This window comes from Ziziphus jujuba, chromosome 4, assembly GCF_031755915.1.
Source record: "Ziziphus jujuba cultivar Dongzao chromosome 4, ASM3175591v1".
Taxonomy (NCBI): domain Eukaryota; kingdom Viridiplantae; phylum Streptophyta; class Magnoliopsida; order Rosales; family Rhamnaceae; genus Ziziphus; species Ziziphus jujuba.
Genome location: NC_083382.1, coordinates 1,993,242 through 2,007,931, shown reverse-complemented (window position 1 = coordinate 2,007,931; position 14,690 = coordinate 1,993,242). Strand labels below are relative to the sequence as shown.

Here is a 14,690-nt window from a genome sequence, read left to right as displayed (position 1 = left end):
AAAAAATTCAAAAACTGATAAGAGAGATTTTGATAGAAAATTTGTCTAAGTGGCTTGATGACAAATTGATATACAATGAGTTAAGAACCCATCAAGACAATATAATATTATCCTGTCTATTGGAATCTAATAATTAATAAATATAATTATAAATTTCAACCATATGATTTTGAAGCTGAAAAATAACATTTTGATCTAATAATTAATAAATATAATTTTAAATCTCAACCATATGATTTAAAAGCTAAAAAATAAAATTTTGATGTTAATTCTTACGATAAAGTCCAAATTTGAGCTTACTCTATATATATATATATATATATGTTGGAAAATCAGAGAGCAAAAAAAAAAAAAAAAAAAAAAACTAAGTAACACAAACAACAACAAGATTTAGCAAGGTTCGGCCAAGATTGCCTACGTCCTCATTGCTTCAATGAGAGCTTCTGCTATCTTATTGATAAACTATTGTTTACAGATTGAAACTACAATGATGAATCCACACAAATACACATACTTGAACCCAATTCCCAGTTACACCTCTTTTCTTCTTGTTCTTCACTTTTGTTCACTTAGAACTCTCACCAAGAACCACAAAACCCAACAATAAAGAACACTCAGAACAAAAGCTCAATTTTCAAGAATTTTCTCACTCTCTACAACTTCCAGAAATTGGTTTTCCCACACTTCGCCTTTTTGGTGAAGAAGAAAGCTACTTATAAAGAATGTTTCTTCAAAATGATGTAGTTCAACTTAACGATAGCACCAAGGACATTAGAACACATTGTCGTTCTGTTAGTTGTTAAAATAAGAGTAAAGTGACTTCTTTTTCACTCTTTATTTCCAGATTAATGAAGTGCACCATTTTGACCATTCGAAGCTTTAAACCAGATTCTGCACCAGACCTCAGTAGCATATCACAGCAGCACAACAGCATTACAAGTAGAATTTGAGGATTAAAACTTCACATATCTCCACCTAATCCTCAAATTCAAAATTAGCAGAAACTCATCACCATCCCAGCAAAAACAACCATCACCAAATCAGCCTAGTAAGCACCTTTGTACCCATATCAGAAGGATTGAGCTCAGTAGGAATTTTCTTCAACTTAATCACCTGTTGAGCTGTCATATCTCGGACAAACTGATACCTGACTTGAATATGTTTAGACCTCTCATTAAAACTGGATTTTGACACAGTGAATAGCACTTTGACTATCTGAGTATAAAAAAACCTCTTGATTTAGAGCTTTAAGTTCTCTTAACAAGCCCTTAAGCCAGATAGCTTCTTTTGCAGCCTTTGTTGCTGCCATATACTCAGATTCAGTTGTCGATAAAGCCACCACAGGTTGCAGCTGGAACTTCCAACTTATACAATTTCCACCCAAAGTGAACATATAAGAAGATATAGATCTCCTTCTGTCCCTGTCACCAGTATAGTCCGAATCCAAATACCCAATTAACTCAACTTCACTTGAATTTCCTTTATAAATCAAACCTTCACTCATTGTGTGCTTCAAATATCATAGAAGCCATTTCATTGCCTCCCAATGATCTCGGCCAGGATTAGCCATTTATCTATTCAAGACACTAATGGCATGAGCTAAATCTGGCCTAGTGCAGATCATCACATACATCACAAATCCCACTGCATTGAATATGGTACAGCCACCATATCCTTCTTCTCTTGCTCAGCAGCTAGACATTGCTCACTAGACAGCTTGAAATGTCCACCAAGTGGAACCCTTGCTGGTTTTGCACCTTCCATAGAAAATTTGGACACCACTTTCTGAATGTAGGAAGATTGCAGCAGCTTCATCTCATATCTCGATCTGTTTCTCACAATTTCTATTTCCAAAATTTTCTTGGCTTGTCCAAGGTCCTTCATTTCAAACTTAGACTTGTGTAAATTCTTCACAAAACGTACAAGTTTACCATTTGGACCTGCCAGTAGCATATCATCCACATATAATAAAAGATATACTGCTTTGTCTATCATAGCGTCCTTAAAATATAAACAATTGTCAAAATTACTTCTCACAAAACCAACTTTTACCACAAATGAATCAAACCTTTTATACCACTGTCTTGGTCTCCATGAAGAAACGTAGTCTTAACATCCATCTATTCTAACTCCCAATCAAACTGAGTTACCAAAGCCAACATGACCCTTATGGCTGTATACTTAACAACCGGTGAGAAAATTTCATTGTAGTCTATGCCTTTAACTTGAGTAAACCCCTTAGCCACTAATCTGGCTTTAAATCTCACTGGTTCAGACTCTGTCATTCCTTCCTTGACTTTATAGATCCATTTGCAATCTACAATTTTCTGGTTTGCAGGTGCTGGTACCAACTTCCAAGTCTCATTTTTATGTAAAGATTCCATTTCTTCAACCATAGCTTCTTTCCAATTTACAACTTTCTTTGATTTTACAGCTTTCAAATAACTTCTTGGCTCATTATCTGTAAGATCTTAGAATACCACCTAGGCAAAAGCTATGAAATCTGTATATCTGTACTTTCTATTAGGCTTCATTTGCCTTTTTGGTTTATCTCGGGTCAGCAAGTATCCTGGTGAAGCTATATTGTTCTATCTTGGACTCGAGGATTTCTGCTTTGGTTGTTCATCTTCTGACTTTTCATCTAATTGGGCAGGTGTATGCTTTTCTGGTTCATCAACACTTGCAGGTTCAAGGACAGCTTCATCATATGGCTTATCACTTAGATTTTCATCCTCTTGACTTTCCATCTCAGGAAGTAAATCAAGACTCCTTGTTTCCAGCTTGTTACTCATCTCATTTCCTACACTATTAGTAACTTTACAAGGTATAAAAGTTTCATCAAATATCACATCTCTACTTATAATGACTTTATAACCCTGACTTTCTTTATCCCAAAGTCTATAGCCTTTAACACCTAGAGGACAACCTAAGAAAACACATTTTATACTCTTAGGTTCAAGTTTTCCCTCAGCTTGATGTACATATATAGCCCAGCCAAAAATTCTAAGCTTGCTATAATCAGGCCTCTTATCAAGCCACACATGTTCAGGGGATTTAAAATTTAAAACAGTAGATGGTGATAAATTTACCAATTGCATAGCTGTCATAACAGCCTCATCCCAAAACAATTTAAGTAAACCAGATGAAACAAGCATACATCTAACCTTATCAAGCAAAGTCCTATTTATCCTTCCAGCCATACCATTTTGTTGTGGTGTGTGCTTAACAGTTCTATGTCTTAATATACTATGAGACTTACAGAAATTATCAAATTTTCTATTACAAAATTCTAGACCATTATCGGTTCTCAAGGCTTTTACAGGTTTATTGGTTTGATTTTCAACAAGCAATTTCCATTCTTTAAACCTAGTAAATGCTTCGTCTTTGGTTTTCAGCAAGTAAATCCAAACTTTTTGAGAAAAATCATCAATTATTGATAAAAAAATACCTATTACCACTTTGTGTTTGTGCCTTGGCAGGGCCCCACAAATCAGCATGCACATATTCTAACATAGATTTAGCTCTACTTGTACTTAAGTTAAAGCTAAGCCTATGTTGTTTTCCCAAAATACAATTTTCCTAAAATTCTAGCTTGCTGACTATGTTCTTACCAAACACATTCTGTTTATTCAAGTAGTACAAACCTTTTTCACTAATGTGACCCAATCTATTATGCCACAAAATAGTTTTATCAGTTGATGAACTAACAGAAGCATTACTAAAATTAGTCACTGTTTTACCGAGCAAAACATACAAACCATTCTTTTTCACACCTTTCATAACAACAAGAGAACCCTTAGTCACTTTCAAAATACCATTTTCAGTTTTACAAGAAAAACCAGATTCATCTAACATGCCAAGAGAAATTAAATTCCTCTTCAAATCAGGGACATGTCTAACTGAAGTAAGAGTCTCAATGGTACCATTTAATAGTTGTAGTAGCACATTTCCAATGCCAACTACTTAACATGACCAGTTGTTTCCTAGAAAGACTTGCCCACCTTCACACTTAGAATAAGAGTGGAAACAACTTAAATCAAGACACATATGAAAAGGAACAACCTGAATCTAACACCCATTCAGATTTGTCTTGATTGGAAGATACAACCAAAACCTCTGTAGGCTCCAAACTAGTATAAGCCACTGCCAAGTCACCTGTTTCTTGGCCTTTTTCTTTTTCATCTTTCCTTTTCTTAAAACAATTTTTAATAAAATGTCCCTCTCTTTTATAGTAATAACACCTCCTACCTCTTGTCCTAGATTTAGATCTAGGATGTTCTCTAGATTTACTCCTATGGTCATTGTGACCCCAGCTTCGAGTGGTGCTCCTACCTCTTACTGTAAGTCCTTCCCTTTTAGACTCAGATTTCAATTCCAAGTCTTGGGACCTGAGGGCACTCACTACTGTTTATAAGGACAAAGAGTCTCTGCCATACTTAATGGCATTCTTCACTTCTCTATAAGTCTCAGGCAAGGAGTTTAATAATACCACAGCATGATGTTCATCATCAAAAACAACACTACAGTTTGCAAAACTCAGTGTTAAGCGATTAAAAGAATCAAGGTTAGCATCTAAGTCCTTAGTGGTATCCATTTTGAAACCAAAAAATTGTTCTAATAAAAGAATTCTGTCAGGTAAAGATCTCACCAAGTAAAGCTGTTCAAGTTTCTGCCATATCTATGAAGTAGTACTCACATCATCTACCTACCTCAACACATTGTCAGAAAAATGAAGGATGATAGTACTCATTGCAATTTCATCAATTTCAAGCTTCTTTTCTTCGGTGACATCTGTTGCATATGATCCATCGATTGCCCTTGCCACCTTCATCTGGATCAGCACAGCCCTCATCTTCTTGCGCCAGAGCAAGAAGTCTTCCTTTCCATTGAAGACTTCAATCTCCAATTTTGTAGACATCCTTTGAATTGGCCAGCACCAAATCTCTCTTCCAAGATTGTTAATCAAAAACTCACCCAGAATTGAAAATTTTCAAATTCTCCAAGAACCGAAATTACCCAACTCACCAAGGATTGAAAATGCCCAACTCACCAAGAATTGAAGAAAACCAAATCACCAAGAATTAAAAAAGGCAGAATATCCAACTCATCGAGAATTGGAAATACCCAATAGCTCTGATACCACTGTTGGAAAATCAGAGAGCCAAAAAATAAAAAATAAAAAAATAAAACTAAGTAACACAAACAATAACAAGATTTAGCGAGGTTTGGCTAAGATTGCCTACGTCCTCATTGCTCCAGTGAGAGCTTCTGCTATCTTATTGATAAACTGTTGTTTACAGATTGAAACTACAATGGTAAATCCACACAGATACACATTCTTGAACCCAATTCCCAGTTACACCTTTTTTCTTCTTGTTCTTCACTTTTGTTCACTTAGAACTCTCACCAAGAACCACAAAACCCAACAATAAAGAACACTCAGAAGAAAAGCTCAATTTTCAGGAATTTTCCCGCTCTCTGCAACTTCCAGAAATTGGTTTTCCCACACTTCGCCTTATTGGTGAAGAAGAAAGCTATTTATAAAGAATGTTTCTTCAAAATGATGTAGTTCAACTTAACTACTGCACCAATGACATTAGAACACGTAGCCGTTTTGTTAGTTGTTAAAATGAGAGTAAAGTGACTACTTTTTCACTCTTTATTTCCAGATTAATGAAGTGCACCGTTTTGACCATTCGAAGCTTCAAACCAGATTCTGCACCAGACCTCAGTAGCATATCACAGCAGCACAACAGCATTACAAGTAGAATTTGAGGATTAAAACTTCACAATATATATATATATGTATGTGCAGGAATATATATATTGGTAAAAGGAGGGTAAAAGAAAGGTGATCCATCTAACTCGAGAAGATGCTCCTATAACATCCAGCTGGTCTATATTCCACCGATGGTGGGGCAATGGTTATCAAATAACCGGTGATCGTATGAGGATTTGCAACATGCATAATTTGCTCAAGGGTGGCAAACTCTACCGTTATGACTATGATGTTGATCTAGATTTCTTTATAGCTAAAAGTCGAGGAGGTACAGTTCGTATTGCCTATTTGGATCCACCAAGACTTGTCCTACACCGTGCCTATTTCCTCCTGAAGAATGATGGCTTTGGTGCCTACAACCTCTTCAACAACAACTGTGAAGACTTTGCAATATACTGCAAAACAGGGTTGCTATCGCCAAGGATCATTGCCCTCAGCCGTAGTGGACAGATAGCATCCGTTTTTGCTGCCATTTGTGCTATCATTTCATTTCCATATTCATTGGTGCTAACTAGTATTAGTAATTTTGTTGGTGGGCTAGCTTTGTGTTATGTCCTTTACTCAATCTGCAGACTATTGTCTGATATAGGATATCGTAAGGATGCTCGTAGAGTTGGAGTTTAGGAATTAGCTGCTTTTGGGAGATTTATTGCTTTTACGTTGATCCCTACAGCTTTATTTGACATTAGTATCCAAGTTTATTTGTTACCTTATTTTGATAGGCAAATTTTGATTTCCTAAACATACCTTGGCTATGAGGATTAAAAATTGTCTACTCGACTGGATTATAACCGCTGGTTGTATGTGGGGCGCGTTCGATTGATGGAAATTGTAATTTTTATTTATTTGAACTAATGGGACAGTCCAATAATGAAATCTATCCTGCTCAACTTATCAAAAAAATGGATATACTGCTGTATATGCAATCACCCGCTTCACTACTGGAGTGCACTTTTTGCTTTTTAAAATAAAAAGATCCATAACGTATGGGTAAACATCCGTGTTTCATCATTAGATACACAGATGGGTTGAGTTCCATGGTATTTGCTGGCATATTATTAATCTCAAAGATGTGACTAAATCTGTAAGTATGTGAAATGGGGTGGAGCATATATAGGTACTGTCAAGTTAGATCAAATTCAAGAAAGAAGGCATGGGTAAGCGGTGTGGAAAATAATCCAGCTACACTGTGCATGGTATCAAGAAATACATAACGTATTATACAATGCTGTCAAATACAAAAGTTAGTACATGAAGCAATTATCCAAATCCTGCTTAATCTAGAGCCATGCATCTTCTCTATAACATCATATATTATCATGTTCTTCTTGACAATGACAATTCTTAGGGTCATTAGTCTAGCTCATGTAAGTATTATTATATTCTTCATTTGGATATATATACTTTTTTTAAACCTCCATTGGTCTAGCTCTTATTATTCATTTTTATGTCAGGTCGCTTTTATGATTTCTCAAACAGTTTGTTAACATAAATTTGTTAGATATTTTCTTCTTTTTTAACAAGACGAAATGACAATATTATGGTTTATTAAAAAGTTACCACAGTTTACACTTTAATTTTGTTTATGTTTGGAATGAAAACAAGTGGATACCGTCAAGATAAAATGGGTGAAGAGTTCAAAATTTGACTTTTTATATGCTTTTGTTGAATAAAAAAAGAGATAATTACATTAACTCATTTTATAGTTTGAAAGTTTTTTAATATTATATTCGTGTTTTGATTTTTTTTTTTTTTTTTTTCAGATTCTTCTCTTCTAAATTTATTTTCCCTCCAAACTATAATTTTTTAGCATAGAATAAACAATTTCTTTTAAAATCAATAAGTAAAAGACAAACTTCTTTAGGTTTTTAAAACGTTGTTACCGAACAGTCAAACCTACAGACGAGAATCTGATGGGAAGGCAACACTCGTGCAATAAACAATGGCTTGAACTGGATGTAATCTGATGAGAAATCCATCCCAAATATTTTTCTGCCACTTTCTTTCTCTCAATTAATTGAAGGTTCCATATGACTCACTCAAGGAATCCAATAGTTACTCTTGTTTTTAGCACTTTGAATATTTGTAAATCTTTTATCCGGTAAATAAAAAAATCAGGTGTGTTGATGTAATGAATATGAATTTTATTGTTTTCTATTAATGTTCTTATATATGGCTTTCTTTCTTTTAAACTGTTTCCTATATTGTTCTTGTCCCCTTTGCTAAACGTGTACATATATATATATATATATATATACACATGTGACTGGGTTTAAAAAAAGCAAAAACCAACAATCAAAGCTTAAAAAGTCTGCATCAATGGGTTGTCTTCCCCAACCTTTTTAATCCAAAGAAGAATGAAGAAGTCGAAAAGGTTGGTTTGCCATAGATATAAAATGTTTTATAAATAGGTTATGCTCTTTGGGCAATGGTGATTGTTTGGCAATGAGATTCCACTATTTTATTTGTATTTCATATAGAAAACTTTGTCTTTTAATTATAAAGGCATTCTTGTCTTTTCACTTATTAATTTTTTTATTAAATTATATATTATATATCATAAAATAATAATTTGAAAGAAAAAGAAAACTAAAGAGAAGTATCTAAAAAATATCAAAACACAAGGATAATAATAAAAACTTTAATAACTATAAGGTAAGTCTTTGTAATTATCGCATAAAATAAAGACAGCTTTTGTCTGTTCTTCTTTCGTGTTTTTTTTTTTTGCTCTGCCGATTACTCTAGGTGCTTTGCTGTCTTAGATTCTTACATATTTGTTATCTGCTTGTTCCTGGCCAACTTTGCAGGAAACGACAACAGGCAACACAATTAGACAAAATATCTTTCTGACAGATGTTTTGGGAGCATTGTTATTTTTATAGCCCAGTTTTTGGATGAACATTAGGCCATCTCTTTCTCTGTCTGTTCTGTTATTTGGTTATACACAGTAAAATAAATATGTACACTCATAAGTTTGAGGAGTAGAAAAATTCCTATCAGTGACACGCTGCCCCTGTTGCCTTATTTCATGGACATAAGGGACACTAACTGACTGACTGACGTAAAAGAGTAGGTACTAGGGTAGCATCTTTTCCCTTATTGTTTGATGTCATGGCATAACTATTTGTTTAGTAACAGGGGCTTACTCCTCTGTCAGCCAATCCTTTCTCCATCACAGTCCAAACCCCGTATTGTCCTCTGTCAGACTTTGCAATGTATTGCAAAACGGGCTTGCTAGTGATAGATAACATAAATTTCAGCAGAAGTTGGCAAGCTGCAGCATTTTTCTTGGCTGTTACGGTCACTTTCTTTCTTTTTCTGCAGCAAATCACAGCTGCAACTTTTACTGGTGTGATAGCAACATGTTTTGGCTTATACTGTATTTATAGATTTGGCTCTGATATCGGAGCCCGTCCTAATGTTATTAAAGTGGATCGAGTAGAGACATTGCCTCATGTTGCTAAGGAATTGTCTTCTGCTGCGTCGGGTGTCAGACCTATTCAATCCTTAATTGACCTGTTCATAGTATTGCTGATGACTTATTTCGGTATTGAGTTGCTATTAACAGTACGAACGTGGTCTGAGCCGCGTCAACTGCTGTCCGAGACTCCTCGAGTGGTCTGGATTCTAGCATGTATCATACTTTCCTACCTAGCAATATTACAAAAAGTAATATTTTCAGCGTTATAATATTTTCCGCATGACTATTATTATTATTATTATTTATGTAGAAACAAAATAAATATTCGGTGAATAAATTTAGTAATACTTAAGTGTTTAAATTAAGTGATATTTAAATCCTGTTTGATAATGCTTGTGAAAAGTTACTTCTAATTTTTAAAGTTTAAAAATTGCTTTTAAAAATATTTAGATAATTTTTTAAAAATATTTTATACCTTCAAAGCTTCTAAGAGCTTTTAACCAAAGCCAATAAAAAATAGATTTTTTGCAAGCACTTTTGGAAAAGTAAAAACTATGCCAAATGAAACCTTACTATAAGTGTTTTTTTCTTCTTTTTTTTAATTTTATAAGTACTGTTTATAGTAAAATATGTAAGTGGACTACTAACAAAGGGAACAAATATACATTTCTTCAAAATAAAACACAAAATTGAAGAACTATAGATGATAAAATTTACTCTCTTTTGTTTATTTATGTAATAAAATTACTTACTAAAACATTACCCGTTCAATATCCAGAGACTGATTTCGAACAAGATACATAAAAGGCAGCTAAAGCCTGGAGATCACATCTACACATGGAGGCGCAACTCCTACAGAACCTATGCCCATCATGGTGATGATCTTCTTTATCTCCATGTTTCTTTCTTCTTATGTTAAAATTATGGTATTTAATATGGATTCTAACTTATTTGCATTTTTTCTTTATTATTATGATTCCATTTTGACACCCAAAACCCAATTCTTTTAACTATATGTCATTATCTTATAGTTAACTCAAGTACTTTAACCATGATAAAGTTTTAAGAAATCTATTTACTAAGAAATAGTTTCCACAGAATTATTATTTCTTTCTAGTCTATATTAGTAGTTGGAAATGTTCAAAAAGAGGGTAAGACTGCCATTTAAATAAATATGTCAAACTAATTTCAGTTGAATTACCATTGATCGCAAAAGTTTAAGTTTATGGAAGGTGGACTTTTATTCGATTTATATTTTTCTCTAGCACTTGGGCTTCTTTTTTTAATCCTTATATGTGTTTTGAGTTCAAAGTCTCTTACATTTCTGGTTCTGATATTGTAACACCCCGTCCCGAACCATGTCGGAAATTTTTGCACGTTGACCGAGGTTGACCGTTGACCAAGGGGTCAAAAGTTGACTTTTTGATCCGGTTGGAATTCTAGGTTGACTGAGGTACCGTTACAAAGTACACGTTGGCACGAGTTTGTAGACTGGTAGCACGTCGAAAACGGAGCTACGGTTTGAAAGTTTTGAGCAAAACAAGTTGAGGTCCAAACTGTCCAAGGGATGCCGGAGTTGACTTTTTATTCATGCAAGGTTGAGCTTTGACTCATGCATGGTTGTGAAGTGCTCGTCGATACGAGTCCGTAGACTAGCGGCACGTCCGATTTGGACATGTGGTTTGAAAGTTATGGACCTGTAAAGTTTTTCAAATACTGTATTATTTTAATATTATTTTTACACGCATAACGAGGTGCCACGTGTGACTCAATGAAGGTGGCCATGTGTCACCATGGTGAAATGCCACATGTCAACCATGTGAAAAAAAAAAAAAAAATCAAATTATATTATTATTTTTGAATAATAATATTATTATTAATATTATTTAATTATTTCTTTTTCTTTTTCTTTTCTTTTCCCCACGTGGGAAAACACCACCATTTCTTTTTCTTTTTCTTTTTCTTTTTTTTCTTTTTTTCCCTTCTTCTTCCCCGAAACACACACGACACACACAGTTATTTTTCTTCCCTCCGGCCGTCCCTCTCTCTCTCCCGTGTTTTTGAATTCCGGCCACCCATAGCCCTCACGCGCCAGCCACCAAGGAAGCCCGCCACCTCGCGAGCTTGGCCGCCAAGTTTCACGGCCAGCCGCCGCCGGACGCGCGCCGATCGGGCCGGAGAAGCCGCCGGCCGGCCAAGTTTCTCTCTCCTCTTTTCTTGTGTTTTCCGGCCAGCCCACTCCCAATTGAGCCTCCTATCCCCCTATTTTGGGTCCTCTGAATCCAAAAATGGCCTCCAATCCCAGAAATTCGAAGCGGTTTGCGAGATATGGGGAAGTGAACACCGGTCGAACCTTTCCGACCAAATTCCGGCCACCTCCGGCGGAATTGGGGTCGACGGAGACCGGATTGGTGATCCTCGTTCCACGAGCTTCGATTCGGTATATCATTCGACCATTTTGGTTAACGTTTGTGTTTGAGCCCCCGGGTACCGGGTATTATTTACCCGAATAAAATATTAATTTATTTGACTGTCTGTGAATTTTGTTCTAGGAGCACCGGTGAGTCGTAGAATTGATCCCGTGGTGGATCATGGGTTAATTACGTGCTCCAGGTGAGTGACCCACCTTTAAAAATATTTTCGGGGTAATTAATTGTATTTATGTGGTATTAATTTGGTATCTGTAAAATTGTGCTCATGTGGTGTATTTTAAATACAATCGGGAAAAATATTATTTTATATATATATTTACCATTGGTAATAAATGGAAATTTTGGGATCATTAAGAAATTCCCGATTATTATTTTATGGTGATTTAATTATGAATTATATTGTTGTTTAATTTATTATGCATGAGCAAAGTGAATTTTGGTGGTATTTGTACGTGGTTTTAAATTTGATTTTCCGGGCATAATTGGGTTAAATATTTTACGAAAATATTTGGTTATATTTTATAAATTATGCCCGCGGTATTTTTATGGTTGCATCTCGTATTTCGAGGAAAATTGTGGTTTGTTGGTTATCGTTGTTTCGTACCGGGTTGTTTAAATAAAAATATGTGGGATGGTGTTTTGTGAAAATATGGTATACTTCCCACGGTGGTTTTTGGAAAAACGGTACGGTTGGTTATTATTGTTTATTTTTAGACGCACTCACACAGTATTGGTGTTCTGGTGTATGGTGTATGGACACGTGGTAGTGCGCGGTTATTATCTGGTTTAGCGCACGGTTATTACTTCACCCGTGAGTTGCCATTGGACCGTGGGCAGGCAAGGTTATTGTTGTGCACAGCCGCCCCCCTCCTTGGCCGGGTTGATGGTTTTAGCAGTCGGTACTGTCGGGACGCCGAAGTGACCACTGCAGGTTTCTCTCTTTAACCTCCCGCCAGTCGGTGCTCGGGACGCTGGGTATCGGAGGGCATCACCGGTATATGGTGTGGTGCGTCAGGTGTAATTGTCGGTGTAAATTGCAATTAAAGTTTAAAACCCCAAAGGTGTTCAAAAAATTATTTATTATAATTTATTGCAGTTATTTATATTTGGGGTATTTATGTATTTATTTGTTTATTTGTTGTTTATTAATTTGTTTGGTTCCTTGGTTTTTGGGAAGTACGTACAAGGGTTTTGTGAAAATGTTTTAAAAGGGGAACATTTCAAACAGAGTGAATAGTGAGGGTTTTGAGAGAAATTATTACTTCAAATATTTATTTATTTATTTATTTAATTGTTCGGTATTGCTTAATTAAATTCCTTTATTTTTATATTATTATTATTAAAGGTGTATAGTAGATAGGGTCACTCACTGAGATGATTAGCATCTCACACTCTTAAATTCCGTTCCCCTAGGTCCAGGTTGGAGACGTTGATTGTCCGGGGCGAGCCCAACGTCTCAGTTCGTTGCCGAAGGTTCAAGCAGTTTTTCTTCCCTTTTTCCTCTTGACCTTGTATTGCTTCTTTATCTGTCGTTTTATAAATTCCTCATGTATCTGTATAATGCTCTGTATACTGTATTGGACGTGTGGTTGTTCTTTATGCACTGGGTTGCTGCTGTTGTTTTATTTTTGAAGTGCTGCAATTTGTGGAACAACTTGTAGTTTGTGGGAGGAATAAGGGGATGTTTTTAGAAGTGTGTTTTCAGTGCAGGTAATTTGTGGTAAGTAAATCCCTTAGGGGAGGCTCTGTCGGATTTTCCTTTGGAGGGTCCGGTAGGGTTTCCCTGGGATCAGGGCTGTCTAGGGTTCCGGGGAAGGAATTCTGGACGGGTCCTGACAGTTGGTATCAGAGCTCTAGGTTCTAGTATTCCTAAGGGACTGTGCATTGTTGTGCATCCCATCCGTGTCTAATCTCTCGTTTTATCCGTCTTAAAGCGTTCTTTCCGTTTGTCTCGAAGCAAATTCGTTGCCCGAGTTTGAATAACTCTAATCTTCGGGGGTGTCAAAATATTTTTCCGATCGATTATGAAAATTAAATACTTTTCAACGTGGTATTTGAAATTAAAGGTGTTTTATTCAAGTATTTTTTGTTTATGTTCGTATATGTATTTGTATGTTATATTGTTTGATATTATACTGCACCATATGGAGACGGCGAACCATTGTGGTCCATGTAGAGCTAGCCCCATGATCATGTTGCCTACGAGTCCAGGGGATCGGACGGCCAATATAGGCAACCACCCTGGTTTGTATTGGTAGCAGAGTGTCGGCGACAGTTGGAATCATGGATTACGTAGCATGTAGAAGGTATCGTATGTACCTCCATTACAAGCGTGCATATTTGTTTTATGTTATGGTTTTTTTTTTTTTCAAGACCGACTTCAGCGACGTAAGAAATTTCGAGGACGAAATTTTTGTAAGGGGGGAAGGTTGTAACACCCCGTCCCGAACCATGTCGGAAATTTTTGCACGTTGACCGAGGTTGACCGTTGACCAAGGGGTCAAAAGTTGACTTTTTGATCCGGTTGGAATTCTAGGTTGACTGAGGTACCGTTACAAAGTACACGTTGGCACGAGTTTGTAGACTGGTAGCACGTCGAAAACGGAGCTACGGTTTGAAAGTTTTGAGCAAAACAAGTTGAGGTCCAAATTGTCCAAGGGATGCCGGAGTTGACTTTTTATTCATGCAAGGTTGAGCTTTGACTCATGCATGGTTGTGAAGTGCTCGTCGATACGAGTCCGTAGACTAGCGGCACGTCCGATTTGGACATGTGGTTTGAAAGTTATGGACCTGTAAAGTTTTTCAAATACTGTATTATTTTAATATTATTTTTACACGCATAACGAGGTGCCACGTGTGACTCAATGAAGGTGGCCATGTGTCACCATGGTGAAATGCCACATGTCAACCATGTGAAAAAAAAAAAATCAAATTATATTATTATTTTTGAATAATAATATTATTATTAATATTATTTAATTATTTCTTTTTCTTTTCCTTTTTCTTTCTCTTTTTCGTTTTCTTTTTCTTTTTCTTTTTCTTTTCTTTTCCCCACGTG

General features: G+C 35.9%; 1 protein-coding gene and 1 long non-coding RNA gene across 2 annotated transcripts; both read left to right on the top strand.

Annotated features, from left to right (window-relative positions):
* The first annotated feature begins 5,962 nt into the window (after positions 1-5,962).
* On the top strand, positions 5,963-6,403 carry LOC125422144 (protein LEAD-SENSITIVE 1-like). Its single transcript, XM_048472614.1, has one exon. The coding sequence runs from the start codon at positions 5,963-5,965 to the stop codon at positions 6,401-6,403; it is 441 nt and encodes a 146-aa protein (XP_048328571.1).
* A 4,751-nt stretch (positions 6,404-11,154) lies between these two features.
* Positions 11,155-13,132, top strand: LOC132803398 (uncharacterized). Its single transcript, XR_009638608.1, has 3 exons — positions 11,155-11,640; positions 11,753-11,813; positions 13,046-13,132. It is a non-coding gene; the product is annotated as an uncharacterized LOC132803398 (long non-coding RNA).
* Positions 13,133-14,690: the final 1,558 nt, after the last annotated feature.

Bases quoted from the DNA above. Each gene is read 5' to 3' on its own strand.
- LOC125422144 (XM_048472614.1), top strand. From the start codon at position 5,963: ATGCATAATTTGCTCAAGGGTGGCAAACTCTACCGTTATGACTATGAT.